An 18,174-nucleotide genomic window follows, 5' to 3' on the forward strand; every position below is an offset into this window, starting at 1 on the left:
AGAAATGCATACCAAGGTGAAAGCCATCAGGTTTGCCCTCGCCTGGGGGCAACCTGGGGAACTGTAGCTGCGGCCTGGCAGAACGAGACAATGATACCCTGTTCCAAGAATGTCTTAGAGATAATCAAGTGCTGTATAAAATAAAGCTGCAAAGCCTGTTTAGGGTCGCCTGTATGCCATCAGCCTGTGGTGACCCTCCTGATCCCACTTTCTGTCTCTCGTGTCTTATTTCCAATCCCCCACCGTTCCCACTCTGCCCGGCGGGAAGGAGTCACGCGGGACATGACAATGTCCCACAGCGAAAACTGGGAATCATTTTTTTAGATCAGGAGTGTGTTACTTGTGGATACTTATACATTTATCTAAATAGGTGGCTTATTGTTATTTTACATATAAAGTAGTTCAGATATCTATTGCTATGTAACAAACGCCACCAAATTTTAGTGGCTTAAACGATAATTGTCTTCCTGGTTTTGTTGGCTGACTGGGCATAGCTGGGCCTTGCTTGAGGTCTCTCAGGCAGCTGCAGTCAGTGGCTGGGCTGCAGACATCTGGAGGCTTCACTGGGCCGAAAGACACACAGTGGTATTTTCACTCCCCCGTCTGGTGCCTGCGCTGGGATTGGTTGGAACAACTGAGGCCAAGCTGAGTGGCCATGTGGCGATTTCATGCCGTGATCTTGGGCTTCCTCATAATTATAGGCCTTGGGGTGGTTGAGTTTCTTACGTGAGAGCTGTCATCCTCCATTCCAAGAAGATGCAGACTTTCGTCTTACAATCTAGCCACAGACGTCCCTCAGCAGCACTCTGTTGCATTTTATTAATCCAAACTGAGACCAGATTTGAGGAGAGGAGACCGCAAAAGGGCATGAATTATTGGGAGGCATGGATATGGGGACACCATCTTTGGAGACTTGTTACACATTATGTATACGATATAACTTTAAATATTTATTTATAAAACCCCAGAGAGAGAGAGGGAGGGAGGAGTGAAGGAGATTAATTTTATTGGAGCTGCTGGTGTTTTGAGGGTTCATTGTTTTCTTCCACTGCAAGTAGGATTGTCCTGTGACAACTTTGTAAAGATGATTGCCCAGGTCTGATGCTAAAATAAGTATTTTCACACTGAAGACAGTTTGACTTGTGAAACAATCTAAAAAAATTACTGCTATTTAAAAAAATGTTTTGTTCTAGCACATAAAGATAGGTTTTTCTTTTTAGGAGAAATGAAGTTTTCTCAAATGCTTTTAAAAAATATATAGTTCTATTTGTATCAAACTTGAAATATTTAGCAAAAATTAGTGCCGTGGTAGGTATTCTAGCTTGTGTTTTCAGAATTTCATACTGTTGATGCAAAATGTTTATTATTTTTATTATTAGGTTAATATAAGCCCTCCTACTTGCTACAAGGGCTGCACTGAAGCCACATAAACTTCCTAATGCTTGAGTCTGTGTGTGTGTTTTTTAAAGATGTTTTTACTGATTTTTAGAGAGGAAGGGGAAAAGAGAGAGAAACATGGCTGTAAGAGTGAAATATTGATCGGCTGCCTCCTGCACGCCCCCTACCTAGGACAGAGCCCACAACCTAGGCATGTGCCCTGATCAGAAATCGAATTGGCAACCATTTGGTGCATGGGACACAGTGCCCAATCAACTGAGCCACACTGGTGACAGCACTTGAGTCTGTTGTTTTAGTATTTAACTTTTACGAAAGATCTCTGAGCAACTTTGACAAATATAGGTTGCTATCCTGACTTTATAAAACAAAGTTAATGAATTTATTAAAGTCATTATCAATTCCAGAAGACTTTAAGGAAATGCAGTTTTTTCATTCTGATCACCTGTGCTATTGCTCTTATGTTCCTTAATTCTTTACTTAAGAATTCATTGTTCATAGGCTCTTGTCTGTTGCCTCAGATTATCCCAGATCTCCTGTCTTTGTGAAACTGGAAAAGTTGGCATTTGGCTGCCCCTCACTCCCAGAACCAAGGAGTAGATACAAGGATTGAATCTTTATGGGCACTTTATTCAGATGGTCGGCCATCTGAGAGGATGGCAGGTTATACACCTAAAAAGACCGTCTTAACATCTCATCTCAAGCCGACCCTTTTTTATAGGGAGAAGAAAGGTGTAAGTAAAGGGTTTGGAATTCAGGAGAAAGCAGGTAAGGGGTTTGGAATTCAGGGAAAAGTTAATCAGATAAAAGCTGCAGTCGGGTGATTTTCCGAGCATCCCTTCATCTGCGGACTGGTGACTCTATCTGCATCCTGGGCGGTGGGCGTTCTCCCCCTGGAGCAGGATGCCTCAGATACCATCTGGTCAGGTGCAGTCCTCCTGGGGCACAAAGGTCGGTTGAATTGCTTGTGGGTCTCCTGAAGTCAGGACAGGTCCAGTCATACATTCTAGGCCCTGGAACAATAGCTTTCTACAAGCATCAGTTACCAAGCCTATTAACTATATAACTAAAGCAAAAAAATGTTTAACTTCTTCAGTTCCCCATCATTTTCAGGTGGTTTTGGGGTGGCCCAGAATGGCACTATCAACAGTTCCATAAAGGACTCTTCCAGCCTCCACTGTGCTAAAAGCCCATAAACTGGTGCTGAATTTCCCCTGTGCTGGCAGCTAAACCTTCTTGCTTGTGAAGTCACAGTGAGTCAGGATCATAAAGTAGATGGAGGGGAAGAAAAGAGTGAAAAGCTTACTGCCAGGAAAGCAGGTTCTACGGTACTTTCCTTCCTCCAGATGAATAAATGTGACTCATTTTTTGATAGATTAACAAATTAGCTTTCATGATGGGGGCTGTGGTATTTGGTGACAGGCTTTAGGGTGGGGGTGGGAATGGTAAAGGACTGTGACTTCAGGTGATAACACCAGATGGCTCTGAGTCACAGAGAATATGTATTCCTTCAAAATACACTGGCTTACTCTACAGGAAAAACACTTCAATGTAGCAATTCTCTTGCGTGGTACCATTCAGGTATATGGGTCAAATTGTGCTTACTTTAATTTTTCTTACTGAACCTTCATTTTTTTTACTAACTGGGTGTTTAAATGAAGCCTCATTTTGGAACAGATTTCTTATGCGCAAAGTGCCTGTGAGCTTTTGCTGTGAACGTTGCAGTGTCTGAGAGGCCAAAGCAAGCTGATAATTTTAACTCTCTTCACAGTCATGCTGGCAGGTGCCTAAGAAACATTTTCTCCCACTCAAATCTTCCTTTCCTGGGTAGGTTTGCTGATGCGGACCAAGCAACTGCTGTAAAAACGCCGAGATGCAAACATGTGAGTCAATCTGCCAGGATGCCGCCAGCCAAATGGGGCAGGCATAGACGTGCGCTTTCACGGCACAGCCCTCTGCCTGGAACTTGCAATGGAATGGGGAAAATTTCTGGGGATGTTTTATAATATATTTGAAAAAGGATGCTGATGATTTAGTTATAATATTTACAAGAAATTACTCAAGTGAAAATATTTTTGCTCCAACCAAATGAATTACACACTCCATAACACGATGATAGATACTTTCACCATGACCTTGACTCAAAGATGAAATAACCATTATTGAGTTATTTAGACATGGTGTTTCTATATATGCACATTGTCATTTTTACCTTATTTATTTCAAAGGCTTTTCCTGAACCTCCAGGTTGGCTCCTATATGAGCACAGCTGTCACTGGGGTGGGGTGACTTGTTTTTAATGACAACAAAAAGCAAGGAGACTTTTTAAAGTGACATGATGATATCTGGATGTTGATTTCTGTTTGGCCTCCCAGGAGGTCAAGAAGTTCACAGCTGTAGATATCTTCAATCCCACCCCAAAACTACACCTGAGCACCCAGACATGACCCCTCTCACAGATCTCAAGAGTATTTACAACTGAACGAGATGACTAGACTCGTTTTCAATATTTCTGTGAGGGTATTTGTTCTGTTCTGTGATTCGGGGAAAGCCGTGACGCTTTTTTAACATCACTGTGTGCCACGCGTTCTTCTGATGTGCTGCGTAGCCCTCCAGAGTCCAGCAGGAGCCAATGGAGCTGCTTCGGAAACACTCCTCTGCTTTTGAGGTGTTTTGAATGATCACTTTCTGTGAACTATCTCTGTGCTATTTTTCTTTTCAATCCTCACTCTAGGATATGTTTTTATTGATTTTTAGAGAGAGAGGAAGGGAGAGAGAGAGAGAGAGAAGCATGGATCAGTTGCCTCCTGTACGCACCCCGTCCGGGGCTGGAACCTGTAACTGCATGTGCCCTGACTGGGACTCGAACTCCCACCTTGATTTGGTGTTCGGACGACGCCCAACCAGCCGAGCCACCCGGCCAGGGCCTATGCTATTCTTCTTAATGTAGGGTAGGAGGGGAGAGGAAGAGTGGAGCAATTTCACTAATGAGTGATTAAAGAACTTCGGTGTTGCGGATGGTTTACGTGTTTGTGGAAAGAGAGTACACGCGTGTACATGCGCGTCCCCGCACACACATGCACACCTCTGCTGGGAGGAAAAGCAGTGTCGTATCTTATTGTGCCCCTATCTTCGGTCCCCTTTAACTTTGTTCTGTGCGGGGAGTCTTGCCAGAATTGACAAGGAAGCTCCATTCCTACAATGCCACAAGTCTTTGGTTGTCGCAGGTTATACTGTGGCCCAGGAGGAACTGGGAGCTTTTCATTCCACTTATGGAGGCTCCCTGGCTTTGGACTCTGGCCCCTGAGCCCTGCTCAGCCTCCAGAAGCTCGAGTCCCACCAGGGGAGGAATAACGGAAGCACAGCTGGCCCAGGGTAGGTGTAGAGCACTTTCTGGGTCCTATTTACTGACGTGCTCGTCTCTCTACTCACACTAGATTGTAAGCAGTTTTTGCTTCTTTTGTTCACTGCTCTATCACCTGCACAAAAAACACCCTCTGGCACATATTAAGCCCTCAATACACATATGTTGAATTGAATGGATGCCCATGATGTACTCAAATCCCCGAGAAGGTTCCCCTACACAAACTTTCATAGACCTTACAGTGGTGCCAGATACGGTAGGGGACTTATCTGACTGTGATATAGGTTTCCAAGTAAAGTTATTATAAAACACATTTTAAATTCCCTTTAAACTCATATAGTCTCAATTTAAGTGCCTTGGTTAAAATCATTACAGCTCTTTGATCTGACAGTTGTAAGCCCACTGGGGTGTCAGTTTTAGTTAATACTGTGATAGCGCACACAGCTTACAGAGCTCAAGCGCTACAGAGCAGAGACAATCGCTAAAATGGAAGCAAAGTCCAATTTTTCTGTATCATTTTTCTACCTTGCAAAACCACACAAACAGGAAAGGAAGGCATTTCAGGATGGAAAGAGCTGTGCAGGAAAGAGATAACATAGCAGGCTGGAGGCCCCTGTCTTTATTAGGGCCTGTTTATAAGGTTGGTCCTTGACTGGCATCTGGGAACTCCACACTTGACCCACTCTCTATCTTATAAAATTGGTTCACTTTGCTGGGACTGTGAAAGCAATGTGCATTATGCTGAACACCTGCTTTCCTTCTTTGAGTTTGGAATTATGGTTGTGGCTGGGCAAAGGGTGCCTATATGACCAACCACTAAAAAAAATTGTGGGTGCTAAGTCTCCGCCCGGGGCAGAAATGTTGTACAGTCAGCCCTCTGTATCTGTGGGTTTTGCATCTGTGGACTCATCCAACTGTAGATAAAAAATATTTGGGGGGAAAAATCCCAGAAAGCTCCAAAAATTTGCTTGAATTTTCTATGTACGGAGCACTGCATTGAATCCAGGTGAATGAAGCGATGTGTAAGCATAATGTGCTATAGCCTATTTGCAAATACAGGTTATGTGTAAATACTATGTCATTTTATATAAGGGACTGAGCATCCTTGGACTTTGGTATCTGAGGGGGTTCCTAGAATCAATTCCCCCTGGATACCGAGGGACAACTATATACACTGTACTGAATTTTCCCTGCTGGAGAAAGGAGCATGTTCGTGAGTCTCCTGCCTGGAGGCCTGGGCATCGAAAGCCTATGCGTGGATTTCTCCAGACTCTGCCTGCATCCCACGAGTTCTTCTGGTGAATACCTGAATGCGTGCATGGTTCTGGGGATCCCTCACACATATGCAACAGCCAGTACTAGGGGTCCTCAGAGCTTGCAAAAGTGTGTCTGGTGACTGAGTCAGTTTGATTCAGGGCCTGGGATACGTGCTGATGACGCAGTGATACGGTGAGCAGGCAGCCGTGATGACCCTTCTCTGTGAGCTGAGCCTTTGTCCCCGTCTCAGGTGGGTTTTATCCCCGGTGGCCTGGCCGGACCTATAGGGAGGACTCAGTTCCTATTCTTTAGGCCCTTGGAAGGAAGAGACAACGGGCTCAGCTTTAACTCTCTCATTTCATCCAAAGGTCTCCTCTAGCACCATGGCTCAAAGATGCCCTCGCTTTTGCCTTCATAGAAGGGAACCGTCTAGGAAGGAATGTGGGGAGCCAGCCTCTCCCTCTCTCCTCTGTTGTTTTTTTTTCTAGGTGGTACCGTGGGGGTGGACAGGGTGCAGGGCTGCCAGTGAAGAAAGACGCTGAAGCTCTCTCTACAGGCCCGCATTCCCTCATATTTTCTCCTGCCTTCAGTTAACTTAGTGGGTATAAGCCAAAAATATCAAGGTCACCTTGAGCTCCGCTATCCCCCTCAGGAGAGGTTATCTTCCCCAACCCCTGCTGTTCGTCTGGTGCATTGTCAGGGGTGTTAAAGGATCAACTAAGGGATATTAAATTTTTTAAGAGTTTGAGCAAAAATGGACTCAATTTGGGCAGCATCCGATCTAGCAGATAGAAAGGAGCTCCAAGGGGCTTACAGAACAGAAGACTTTTATAGGCAGAAGGGAGACAAAACAGGAAGTTATGCTAGGCAAAAACGCAGGTTGATTATTGCAGAGTTACTTTCCTTTAGGGGATGGCACATGGTTCTCGGGCAGATGACCTAACTCATGCTGATCAGGACATTTCTGATCGACTGGCTTAAGATTCCACTTTCTGGGAGAGGTGAAACTGTAATTAAGTCGTGGTTTGGTGATATGCAGCTTATCATAAAAGTCTATTATCTTGTTTTTAACAGGGGTTATCTGAGGGTATTATTAATGGCCCTCAGATCTTGCCCCCAGAAACTTCTAAAATGTGTCAAGACAGGATTAGTAAGTAAATTTTATCTCAAGGCCACAATAGAAACCAGCTCTTTTTTCTCTTTGATCGGCTGTGGTTGAACAAACTCGTCAGAGTTAACATGAAGCACCCTATGGAACAGCAGAATCCAAGTAGTGCAGAGCCAGCAACAGAAAATTCTGCACATTCCTAAGTACTGCTTTTGCAGCATCCTACACGTTTTGATATGTGGTATTTTTTCTAATTGGTTAGTTCTAAATGCTTTGTTATATTCATTATAATTTCTTCTGTGACCCAAGACCTATTTAGAGGAATGTTTGTTTCCAAACATTTCAGGCTTTTCTAGTAACTTTTTTTATATTGATTTTTTTTTAACTTAATTGAATTGTGATTAGAGAAATGATCTGTATGCTCCAATCCTTTGAAAACTTGCTGAGGCTTGCTTTAAGCTCAGTATATGGTCCATTTTTGTAAATGTTTTGTGAGATTTAAAAAATTTTTGAATTCTCGAGTTATTGGGTACAGAATTCTCTATGTGTCCATTAGATAAAACAGCTGATTGTGTGTAAATCTTATAGAGTCTCTTTATTTTTTGGTTTCTTTTAAATATCAATTACTAAGAGAGAAATGTTAAAATTTTCTCAGTATGATGTTGAATTTATCTATCTCTCCTTGTTGCTCAATATTATTTAGATGAACATAGATTTAGAATTATTTTGTTACCTAGTGATTTGAATTTTTATTATTATTATATTTATTTCTAGCAATGCTTTTTGTTTGAATTCCCTTTGGTCTAACATTAACATTTATTTATACTAGCTTTCTTATGTTAATACTCCATATTTTCCCCATCTTTTCACTTTCAGTTTTTCTACTTCCTTATGTATCTTCAATAAAGTGGATTTTATTGATAACTGGATATTTATTGATATCTTCAATAACTGGATTTTAAAAAAGTCTTCTGATGATACCGAAAACAGGAACAATAAAATTTTTTACGAATATGGTAAAATGGACTTAATCAAAATTTTAAACTTTTGCTCTTCAAGAGAGGCCATTAGAAACATGAAAAGACAAGTCATAGGCTGGAAGAAAATATTTGCAAAGCATATATCTGATAAAAAACTTATACCCAGAATATATAAATAATTCTTACAACTCAATAATAAGACAAGCTAATTAAAATAATTGGCAAAAATTAGCCATGAAGGAAATGTAAATTAAAATCACAATGAACTACTATTGCACACTCACTAGACTGTTTAAAATTAAAAAACCTGATAATTCTAAGGGTTGGTGAGGATATGGAGAAACCAGAACTCTTACACATTGCTGATGGAAATGCAACAAGATAGAGCTACTTTTGGAAAACAGTTTTTTATAAAGTGAACTATGTACTTACTAGATGACCCAGAATTCCCACTCCTACATATTTACTCAAGAGAAATAGGAAGTTATGCCTACAGAAGGATGGTATGAGCTTGTTCATAGAAGGATTATTCATAATAGCTCCAAACTGGAAACAATTCTAGTGTCCATTAACTAATGAATGGGTAAACAAAGTGAAGTATATCCTTACAATGGAGTGCTACTCGGCAATGAAAGGGAATAAAGTGCTCTGGTACATAATATGTGGAAAAATCTTAAAACTGTTATGCTAAGTGAAAGAGTCAGACACGTGAGGCTATGTATTGTATGATTCCATTTACTATAGAAAATGTCTGGAAAAGATAAACCTATTGAGATAGAAAGCAGAGCATTGTTTGCTGAGGGCTGGAGAGGGGAATGGGGATTGATTGCAAGCAGTCATGAAGAACTTTTTGGTGTGATAGAAGTATTCCAAAACTTGATTGTGGTGATGTTTGCACAGATTTATAAATTTAAAACCCACTTAAAATGGATGAATTAATAGTATGTAAAGTAGATGTTAATAAAGCTATGAAACATCTTTTAAAATGAGTTCATAGCCTATCTTTTTAACTGGGACATTTAGTTCATTTCCCATTTTTGCAATTATAGATATATTTGGATTTTTTCTATAATTTTTATGTCTATTCTGCCTTTTCTATATTTCTTCCCTCCTCCAGTCTTGCCTTCCTATGGGTTATTTTTCTTTCCTAATTCCATATTTCCCTCTCCATTATCCTGGAAATGACACAGTCTACTGCTTTTTTATAATAGTGACCCTAAAAATGTCAACATACATATTTACAAATCAAAGTCTAGAGTTAGTAGCTTTGCTCTTCTCTTAAACAACGCAAGGAATTTAGAACACATTAACTATAACCTCTCCTGCTAATGTTGCAATTTTAAACTCATAAGACATTTTATTATTTTACATAATCAATATTTATTTAATTATAGACATATATACTTTTTTGTTGTGATTCTTTATTACATCTCGGACTCTTCATTCATTATTCATTTCTCAAAAAAATTATAATGAAAGGTGACATATTATAGTGGTTAAGAGCATGGCTTCTGGAGCTAAACTGCTTTGTTTTTTAGACTGGTTTTTATTTATGCCTTACAAAATAGAGATACTGAGGCAGAAGGATACCCAGTAACATGCCCAGGATACATCTAATAAGTTTCAGAAGTAGAATTTGAACCCACTAAGCCCTTATACTTAAACCCAACAGCATCCCCTCCACTGTGGAGAGGCTCTATAACCCATGGTCTAAGAAATCTGTAGGTGGCACAACAGACCAGAGCCCTTCTTCACTGTCAGCAAACATATGTACAGGTTCAAATTCTTTTTACACCTTGAGGTTCATGAAGTTCATAAAAGTCCTCTGAAAAGGTTAATTTTATAAGCAAGTCACAGGTGACTTGAAATTCAGCTTAGTGAATGCTTATAAAATCCATTTCTCTGTGTTTCTTGCATATGTATTATCTTGCTATAGGTAATTGGAACAGTCTTGCAAATTTACAGGACAAGACTCTTTCCATGCATACCCAGTTCTGTCTAAACTCTCTCCACCATGCTATGTTTACTTCTGGGCAAACCAAGATCAGACCTTTGCTCTGTAAGGCAAATCACTGAATTTCCCCAAATATAAAATCATTTAGATATTGGTAAACCTCAGGGGAGATTGTCTTATGGAATTGTTAAGTGCTACATGATTGTGAAGCCATCTCTGATTGAGAGGGTCCTTTCAGAAGTGTGGTTAACACAGAACAGTCCTCTAGGTCTTCCAGGTTGTCTACTATCTTTATAAGTCTTTCTACTGTATCACAGGACAGCATCCTGGAGGCATTGGCTCTGAACTTGGCCTCTAGGTCCTTCTGGCTCAATGGCTTCCTCCAGTGACCATAGAAGGTATCAGAGCGCTCCATGAAGGTGGCTCCATCCTTGAGGGTGACACTTATCTCACAGTATAGTGTGTTGAAGTTTGGCAGGTTGTCTTGAGGGTGTTCCAGCTCCACCTTACAAAGCAACTCTCTCACCTGTGGCCTGTTGATCTGTTGTTTGTGAAATGATGAAACCGTGATGTCACCATCAAGCAGCATGGAACAGGCCACATACTGGAAAGAGTGACGGGCTTCATGCTCTGAGTCTGGGAAAGGTCGGTTGACATACTGGACATCTGGAATTCTGAGCACAATTCTCTCGATGTGGTCCGTGGGAAGCATGACTCTGTCTGTCACAAGGTGCCTTCTCACAGATGCAGTTGCCTCTGCCACCCAGTGGGTGGCCAAATGTGCAGGGAAACTCTTGAAAGCCACATCCTGCTGGTCTAGGAGCCAGGTGTAAGAATCAAGGTTTGGAAGGACATTTGGGGAATAGTTGCCATAAAACGCCCCAAATCCAGTCTGTATGTCCAAGACCTGCTTGTTTCCTTGGAGACCCAACATTGCCAGAAAAACAGCTTCTATCCCATGCCTGGCAGCATTGCCCATATGAAAAGGCTTGATCTGAGTGGCAGCATTTGCCATGGGTGCTCCGGCATGAGAAACAGCAATAGCCAAGGCTTCCTGGCACTTTGTCATGTTGAGCCTTAAAATCTTGGATGCAGCAGCAGCACTACCCAAAGTTCCTACCACTGATGGGGGATGGAATCTGAAAGGCAGAAAAGCAAAAAAGCAGAGTTGGAGACTTATAAACCTCGCCCACCAGGAGGCAGTATAGTGTAGTGATCAGGAACTTAGATAATGGAGCCATACTGCCTGGGTTCAAATCTCAGCTCTTCCACGTATTAGCTGGGTGATCTTGGGGACAGTTATTCAGTTTCTCTGTACCTGTTTTCTCTTACATAAAATGGCAACAATAATAGTATCTAACTCACAGGGTTTTGTAAGTTTTGAATGAATCCATATGCTTACAATAGTGCCTGAAACAGTAAATTCTTTATAAATGATACTTTTACAATTACTGGAGAAAGGCAAAAGTTGTTGATTGCTGAAAGTCCATGTAAGCAACTATAAAAATTAAGGGCCATGTAGAAACTATGGAAGTTCAGTCAATATTCCAGTTTACACCTCTTCTAGCAGGGTGGACCGAGTGGCAAGATAAATACTGTATTGAACCATATGATACAGCCGACATTTGACCACTCTTGATTTATGGGTTGAACAGTCATGTTTAGGATATTCTGTATGTTCTCATTAGTCTGAGGAACCCTAACGAATATCAAAGTAGATTCTGCTTTGATGGGACCAGGAATATTCAGAGTATCCACAGATGCCAGAATGACGTGAGTCACCCTGGGGTGAGAAACCCCAATTTATTTCATGGTCCTAGTTGACTTTCTAAACCCAAAGGAGAATTTTCGTTAGCACTTCTGAAGTTGTACCATTCTATATATGGTTTGATATGTGACTGGTGACCTGATTTATCTGCTAGCACTAATGTTAACATCTTCAACTGAGCCAACCTTTGCATCAGAAAGCTCTACAGAGGTATGATTGACAGATGAAGGGGAATATGGCAGTGTCATCGTGGGGCAAACATTTTCCATACCTTTTTGGTATGTCTTTGGCTTCCTTGGAGAAATTCATTAATCGGCCTTGCACTTCAATTCCAATATTGAAAGCAAGCAGCAGGTCAAGGCCAGAAAACTTTGGACTTGGAGGTAGGGCTTCTGATAAAGCCATGAGGACAGGAAGGACAGCTCCAGAAGGATGAGTGGCAGGATGCCACGTGTCATCAAAATCCATTGAGTGAATCTATGTAAACAGACACACAAAGAACAACCGAAAACCAAAATGTATTTCCCTGAATGCAATGACTTTTGGACCAGTAAGCACTTAATTTAGTAATAACCTTGTTTAATGGGAGATTTTTAGATCTGATTCTCTGAAAATAAAGCCTATGAACTGGCTGTGGTTCTTGATCACATAGCTTGACACTGGACATACTGTCCTCTGCCAAGAGTAGATGGTACCTTGGGAGGCAGCTAGTGAGCCCTAAGCTGCTTGGGTCCTACCCAAGTGACCAGAGCTCTCTGCCACAGCCCCTGAAAAGATCTATTTCCCCTTATAAACAAAGCTGTGGAATTAGGTGGCTGCTCCTCCTTCCTTCCTTCCCTTCCTCTCTCACCCTTTAAACAAGTTGCACTAAAACTTATATCAGGCAATATATTTTTGTACCTTTTATTATGAAATAATTTCAAACTTATGGAGAAGTTGAAAGAGCTCTTGAACCAAGATTATATACTAAGCTACATTTAAAATCATTATTTTCTGGTATAAGGTTTTATTCTTCTTTTTCCCAGCCATTTGCTTTTTTCTTATATGAAATAGTAATAACTAGAAGTTCATTTAAAAATAGATTTTTGTGTTTATTGGATGTAGTTGGTGCATTTTCTATTGTTTATTGGACATTTATTCCTTAGATGCACCATTGGGTTTGACTTTCAATATCCTGAGCTACTGTCACCCCAAACCATGAATATATCTCAGAAATCCCAACACGTTCATGTCCAAATTATATCTTGTGTACTGCCCTTGATACACAGAAAAAAAAAAAAAAGCATAAAAATTGTCTCTCAGACAAGAAATGCTGATTTTTGTTTCAGAAAATATAGATATCATATAGCCATTATTTCTTTCTCAGTAAATATTTGTTAATGAATAAATGAGTGAATGAAAGGCTGGTTATTGGGTAGAAAGTGGTACTGGCCACCACAAAAGGAATTGAGAAGGAATTGAGTATGGATATTGGATTTTATGTTCTCTACTATATATATTCAGAGTTTAGAGTTGAGATACCTTAGAAGGGGTTTTATCTAAATCCAATCTTATTTCCTCTACTTCACAATTTATTTGGAAAGCATCAATTCCGTATTAAAAAATGAAAACTAAAATTACTACATAGAAGAGAGGGCAGGCCACGTCATCTCTATGAATTTCAATGATGTCATCAGTAAAATATGGAAATCGGGTGATTTCTGAGATATTTCCTAGCTCTGAAAATTATTATGCTTGTCTAATAGTTGAAAAGACATGGAAACCTCCTTACAGCAACACCATTAACAAAAGCAGCGTATGTCGGTGGGAGCCTCAACGTCGGCTGGCCCCAAACTGTGCTGGACATGTTGGAGCTGTAGATCTGGAACGAAAGGATACCAGTCAGTGACGCTGAGTGTGAGCACGCGCGCCAAGCCCACCACGGGAGGCCCTCTTCACCCTTAGTCCCTATTGAACCCTTCGTGCTACATTAGCTCAAGGCCTTAATCGTTTGATTCTCCCCTTCCTTGTAGGACAATCCACGCCTTTCTCCATGGAAGGGAGGAGCGATGCTGTTGCTCGATCCCAGACCATGATTCCTAAGTGCTCCAGGGAGTGGAGTCTGAATTTACTCTTATTTACTCCTATGGGTAGGTACTGGGGAAGGTGAGCTGTCTCTACCAAGCACATCCTCTGTAGAGTGGCTGCTACGTCTCCCACATACACACCCACCCTGCTCAGAGTGCTGGCCCAGCCTTTTCTCCAGGGACTCTCAAAGTCTTTGCATGAACAAATCGTCTTGGGTAGGTGCTATTGCTTCTAAGGCTCTCAGATAAAAAATGCTTTCAGCCATAATAGTAATAAACTATGAGATATTACCAGTGTGAAGACTGGCCTTAAGAGAGAGACTTTGGCCCAGCCGGCATTGCTCAGCGGTTAAGCATCAACCTAGGATCCAGGAGATCGGGGTTCGATTCCCAGTCAGGGCACATGCCCGGGTTGTGGGCTTGATCCCCATCAGGGGGCATGCAGGAGGCAGCCGATCAATGACTCTCTCATCACTGATGTTTCTCTCTCTCTCCCTCCCTCTCTCTTCCTTTCTCTGAAATCAATAAAGACATGTTTAAAAAAAATTTTAAAAAAGGAATAAGAGAGTGACTTAGTAAAATATATGGATGAATATTAAAACTCAGGTAATAGAGCACAGAAAAGCATAAAACTATATACAACAATGCTATATATCCCTAAAAGGAAGAGCAGAGCAGTAGAACACACACGCAGCTCTGGTACACTCACAGGTACGCTCATGAGCAGGCATGTGTGCACACTTGCTTTCATCTCTAAGGCAGACATGAGTTTCTTACTTGACTATATTTGTTGGCTTTGTGAAACACTTCTGTACTGGTGCCCAGGAACCCAACGCCCAGCGTATCCAGAATCATCCGCTTGCTCCTCTGAATAACGCGATCCGTCAGGTGTCCCACTTTCAAGCCATGGATCACTTTGGCAAAGCTTTCTGTGGCAGACTTTAAAGGGAAGAGTGTTAGAACAGTGCTACACTCACTGTGCATGCGCATACATCCTTTATAGATGAGAACCTGAGGTGCTTTTAAGTAAAGAGTTTTTTCCACTAGAGGAAACTCAGTTGATCAAATTAAGTTCAATTTCTAAAAAATGATGTGTACTGAGCACCTGCTGTGTGTGAGAAAAAGGGAAGTGGGCATACAGAATAGCCAGTTTCTGTCCTCAGTCAAGTTGAGGACACAGATTAGCAAGCAGATGATGACCACAGAGTGAGGTGGGGTGATGGTGGAGGGAAGCACAGAGAATCAGCAGGGGACGATCGGGGGCGTCTGGCCCATAAAGCAGGCATAGCTGGGCGGGGCGTGCATGTGTGCATTCAGACGGCTGGTAACAGCCATTTTCAGTATGTGTCAAGTATTGTGCTAACTTTTTAAAATACAGTATCCATGTAATACCCACAAGTCCCTGGGTAGGTATTTATTGTGAGTCTCCTTTTGCAGGTGCAGAGACCGAGGTCAAGAAAGGTAATGTCACTAAGATAAATAGCTTTTAAATGGTGGAGTCTGAGCACAAACCCTTATGGGTCTAACTCCAAAGCTGGTACCTCTAGCTCTTAAGGCCCTGCGTCTTAAAGTGTGGTCAGAGGAACACGGACATCAGAAACACTTGGGGTTCTTGTTGAAAATGAACGTTTCTGGTCCCACTCCAGGCCTCGAGGATTAGACCCTCCCCAGCATTAGCAGCTGTGGATTCATTTAGAGGTCATTGTGATTCCCGAGTGCTCTAGTGCTGTCAGGTCCACATATGCTCCTGAGCATTTGAAATGTTTCTAGTCCAAATTGAGATATTTCAAACAGTAAATAAACACTGGATTTTGAAGGCTATTGATTACATTCTGAAATGATAATATTTGGAAAGTATTGGTTAAATAAAACACATTATTAAAATGAATGCCATCAGTGTCTTCTTATATTTTACAAGGCTACTAGGAGATTGAAAAGCACACTCAGATGCACTGCCTGCTCTCTTTGTTGGTGGCTACCTGGAGGCATTGATACCTGAGCTGCTTAGGGACACTTGTGGGAGTCAGCCAGGGGAAGGTGCTGGGACTGAGGAGTGTCACAGGCAGAGGCAGAGCAGGGCCAGGGCTTGGAGTGTGCGTGTGTAGGGGCAGCGAACTCGGCAAACCCCAGCTGCAGAGCTGCATGCAGGAGTCAGAGGTGAGGGAGAATGGATGTGGACTGAGCAGTGAAAGTTACATTATGCTCAAACTATGATGTCAACAGGGAGCCATAGTGCTGCCTTAAGAAAGGTAGGGATATGACCAGAACTGTGTTTGGGGGACCCCCCAAGATGGCTGCAGCATAGCCGGAGGCTGGGGAACCAGATTTACAGCTAACATACTTCACAATCAACTTGAAAAACCAGGTAAAGTGCAGTTGATTGGACATATTATATCTAATGAGCACTGAAGAAACCATGTAGAGACTGATAAGAGGAGAGGAGTTGCAGAAAGGGGAACCCACCAGGAGCAGGTGTGGTGGGCCTCAGCCTGTGTGATATAGGCTGCAAAGCTCCCTCCCCTTGGGAGTGCGGGGTTTCAATTCCACGTAGGGATCCCAAATCCAGAGCAGCAGAGACAGGAAGGAGGGCCCACATAGCACTGGGCAGAGGGAACCAGGGAATTCTGTCTGCCTGGGAAGCTGGGACCACACTTTTCCAGGGAAGGAATGTGCCTATTGTTAGCAACCCCAGCCTGAGATGTTTGCATGGACTCTGCTGGAAAGGCTGTGCTGCAGTGTTTGGGCCCAGCAGAGCGGCCCACGGGCTGCCCTCAGCAGTGACTTTGAGGGACCCTCTTGTTTCTTGAAAGGCATTGGGCAGAACCCCAGTGAGTAACTAAACTATCTGATGTGGAGAAAGGGGGAAAGGATCCACCTGAAGTGCAGGGTCAGAAACCCTCCCTCACCATGGAACAGCTCCCTTCTGATGGGTTGGTGGCACAGGGTAGCAGCGCAGGTCACAGGTCAGGGATTTTTGGCCGGCACTGAGAAGAGTCTGGAGCACGAGTGGAGGTGGAAATTTCTGCCCCTTACTTAGCTGAGACCAGCCGCTCAGAGAAATCATCGTTCTGGGATGGGCTAACTTTCTAACTCCTCCTGCTTGGACTGGCGATATGAGGGCATAGGTTCTGCGCAGTGCGGGGATTATTGGACTATATCCCCTGGGGAAGGCTTCTCTCTAGGAGACAGCTGGGCTCTGTGACTATAGAGTGGGGAGGCTGATCTGAGATCCCTGTGAGTTCCCCCAGGCAGCCCCCAGAAACAGAGGTAGAGCCTGTCTCCCATTCCTGCAGGCCGCAAACACCACCCCCAACAAAATACTGATTGGTTCAGCTCTTTGAAGTCCTGGATAGTCCCACTGGGCACAGTTCTGTGGGGAATGGGAGGGCGGCTCAAAGCAGGATATTCTAAGTGTGAGACCCTCAGAGGCTACTGTTTTGGAATGGGAGAAAGCGCTTAGTGCCCTAATGAGGGCGGAGGGGGCCTGCAACATTCTCAACCAGAGACTCTTTTGATCAATTCCCCTGAGCCCAGGACAGCTGAAACGGCTTCTGCAGAGAAGACTGCAGGCTATAACCAACCTGAACCTGCAGGAAGCCCCCCTTAGGGGGAATTTGAATTGGAGTCTCTGGTAGGGACTGAAGAGTTTGGTTTTGAAGCAAAAACTAATTTCCCCTCATTGAGTGCCTGACTAAGTAATATCCAAGCAGAAGGCCCACTAGCCCGAGCTAGGTTAGCCTGGACCCATCCTACAGCCTCTCTTTGGAAGGCTCTGGAGGAAGACCAGGAAACCTCAGGGGGGAGGTGAAGTAGCTGGCAGGTGGAGGCAGATCTCGGGGAGCTTAAGTCTAACCGCAGATCTACCCATACCTCTAAGCTAAAAGAAGCCAACCCATTTACACAGATTGGTCCCTCCCATGAACACACAGGTCTAGCAGATGCAGACAGAGAAGAGAGTGGTAACTACACACAGTGAAGGGAGTGATAACTACACACGGGCAGCCCAAGGACAGTTACACACAACATCTGACAGTGACCTGCATTTGAAACCCACCTAAAAGGACCCAGAACCAACACAATGAGTGGTGAGCCTCAGACCACACCAGAGCTTGACCCAACTAGACACACAAACTACACACCCAAAGGTGGATCTCAGCAGGCTCCAGACCCTGCTGGGAACAACTGCACCTTGGGGGATAGCCCCTGCGCAGTGTCTCATACATGGTAATAAAGGTTTACCTCTATAGACACCCAGCCTGAAGGGTTAAGGAAAGTGCCATTG

General features: G+C 42.9%; 1 protein-coding gene across 1 annotated transcript; it reads right to left on the reverse strand.

Moving 5' to 3' along the window:
- Positions 1-9,951: 9,951 nt before the first annotated feature.
- On the reverse strand, positions 9,952-14,876 carry ACOD1 (aconitate decarboxylase 1). The gene is made up of 4 exons (XM_016216432.2): positions 14,670-14,876; positions 13,598-13,687; positions 12,098-12,303; positions 9,952-11,197 (listed from the first exon to the last, which is right to left on the reverse strand). The coding sequence occupies exons 1-4, from the start codon at positions 14,874-14,876 to the stop codon at positions 10,246-10,248; spliced, it is 1,455 nt and encodes a 484-aa protein (XP_016071918.2). The 3' UTR covers positions 9,952-10,245.
- Between the last annotated feature and the right edge of the window lie 3,298 nt (positions 14,877-18,174).

The sequence above is a fragment of the Miniopterus natalensis genome, chromosome 2, assembly GCF_054644295.1.
Source record: "Miniopterus natalensis isolate mMinNat1 chromosome 2, mMinNat1.hap1, whole genome shotgun sequence".
Lineage (NCBI taxonomy): Eukaryota > Metazoa > Chordata > Mammalia > Chiroptera > Miniopteridae > Miniopterus > Miniopterus natalensis.

Bases quoted from the DNA above. Each gene is read 5' to 3' on its own strand.
- ACOD1 (XM_016216432.2), bottom strand. From the start codon at position 14,876: ATGCACAGTGAGTGTAGCACTGTTCTAACACTCTTCCCTTTAAAGTCT. The intron at 13,688-14,669 runs GTAAGAAACTCA...CTTTCGTTCCAG, and splicing joins AAGCCAACAAATATAGTCAA to ATCTACAGCTCCAACATGTC. The intron at 11,198-12,097 runs GTATGGAAAATG...TCTGCCTTTCAG, and splicing joins GCCAAAGACATACCAAAAAG to ATTCCATCCCCCATCAGTGG.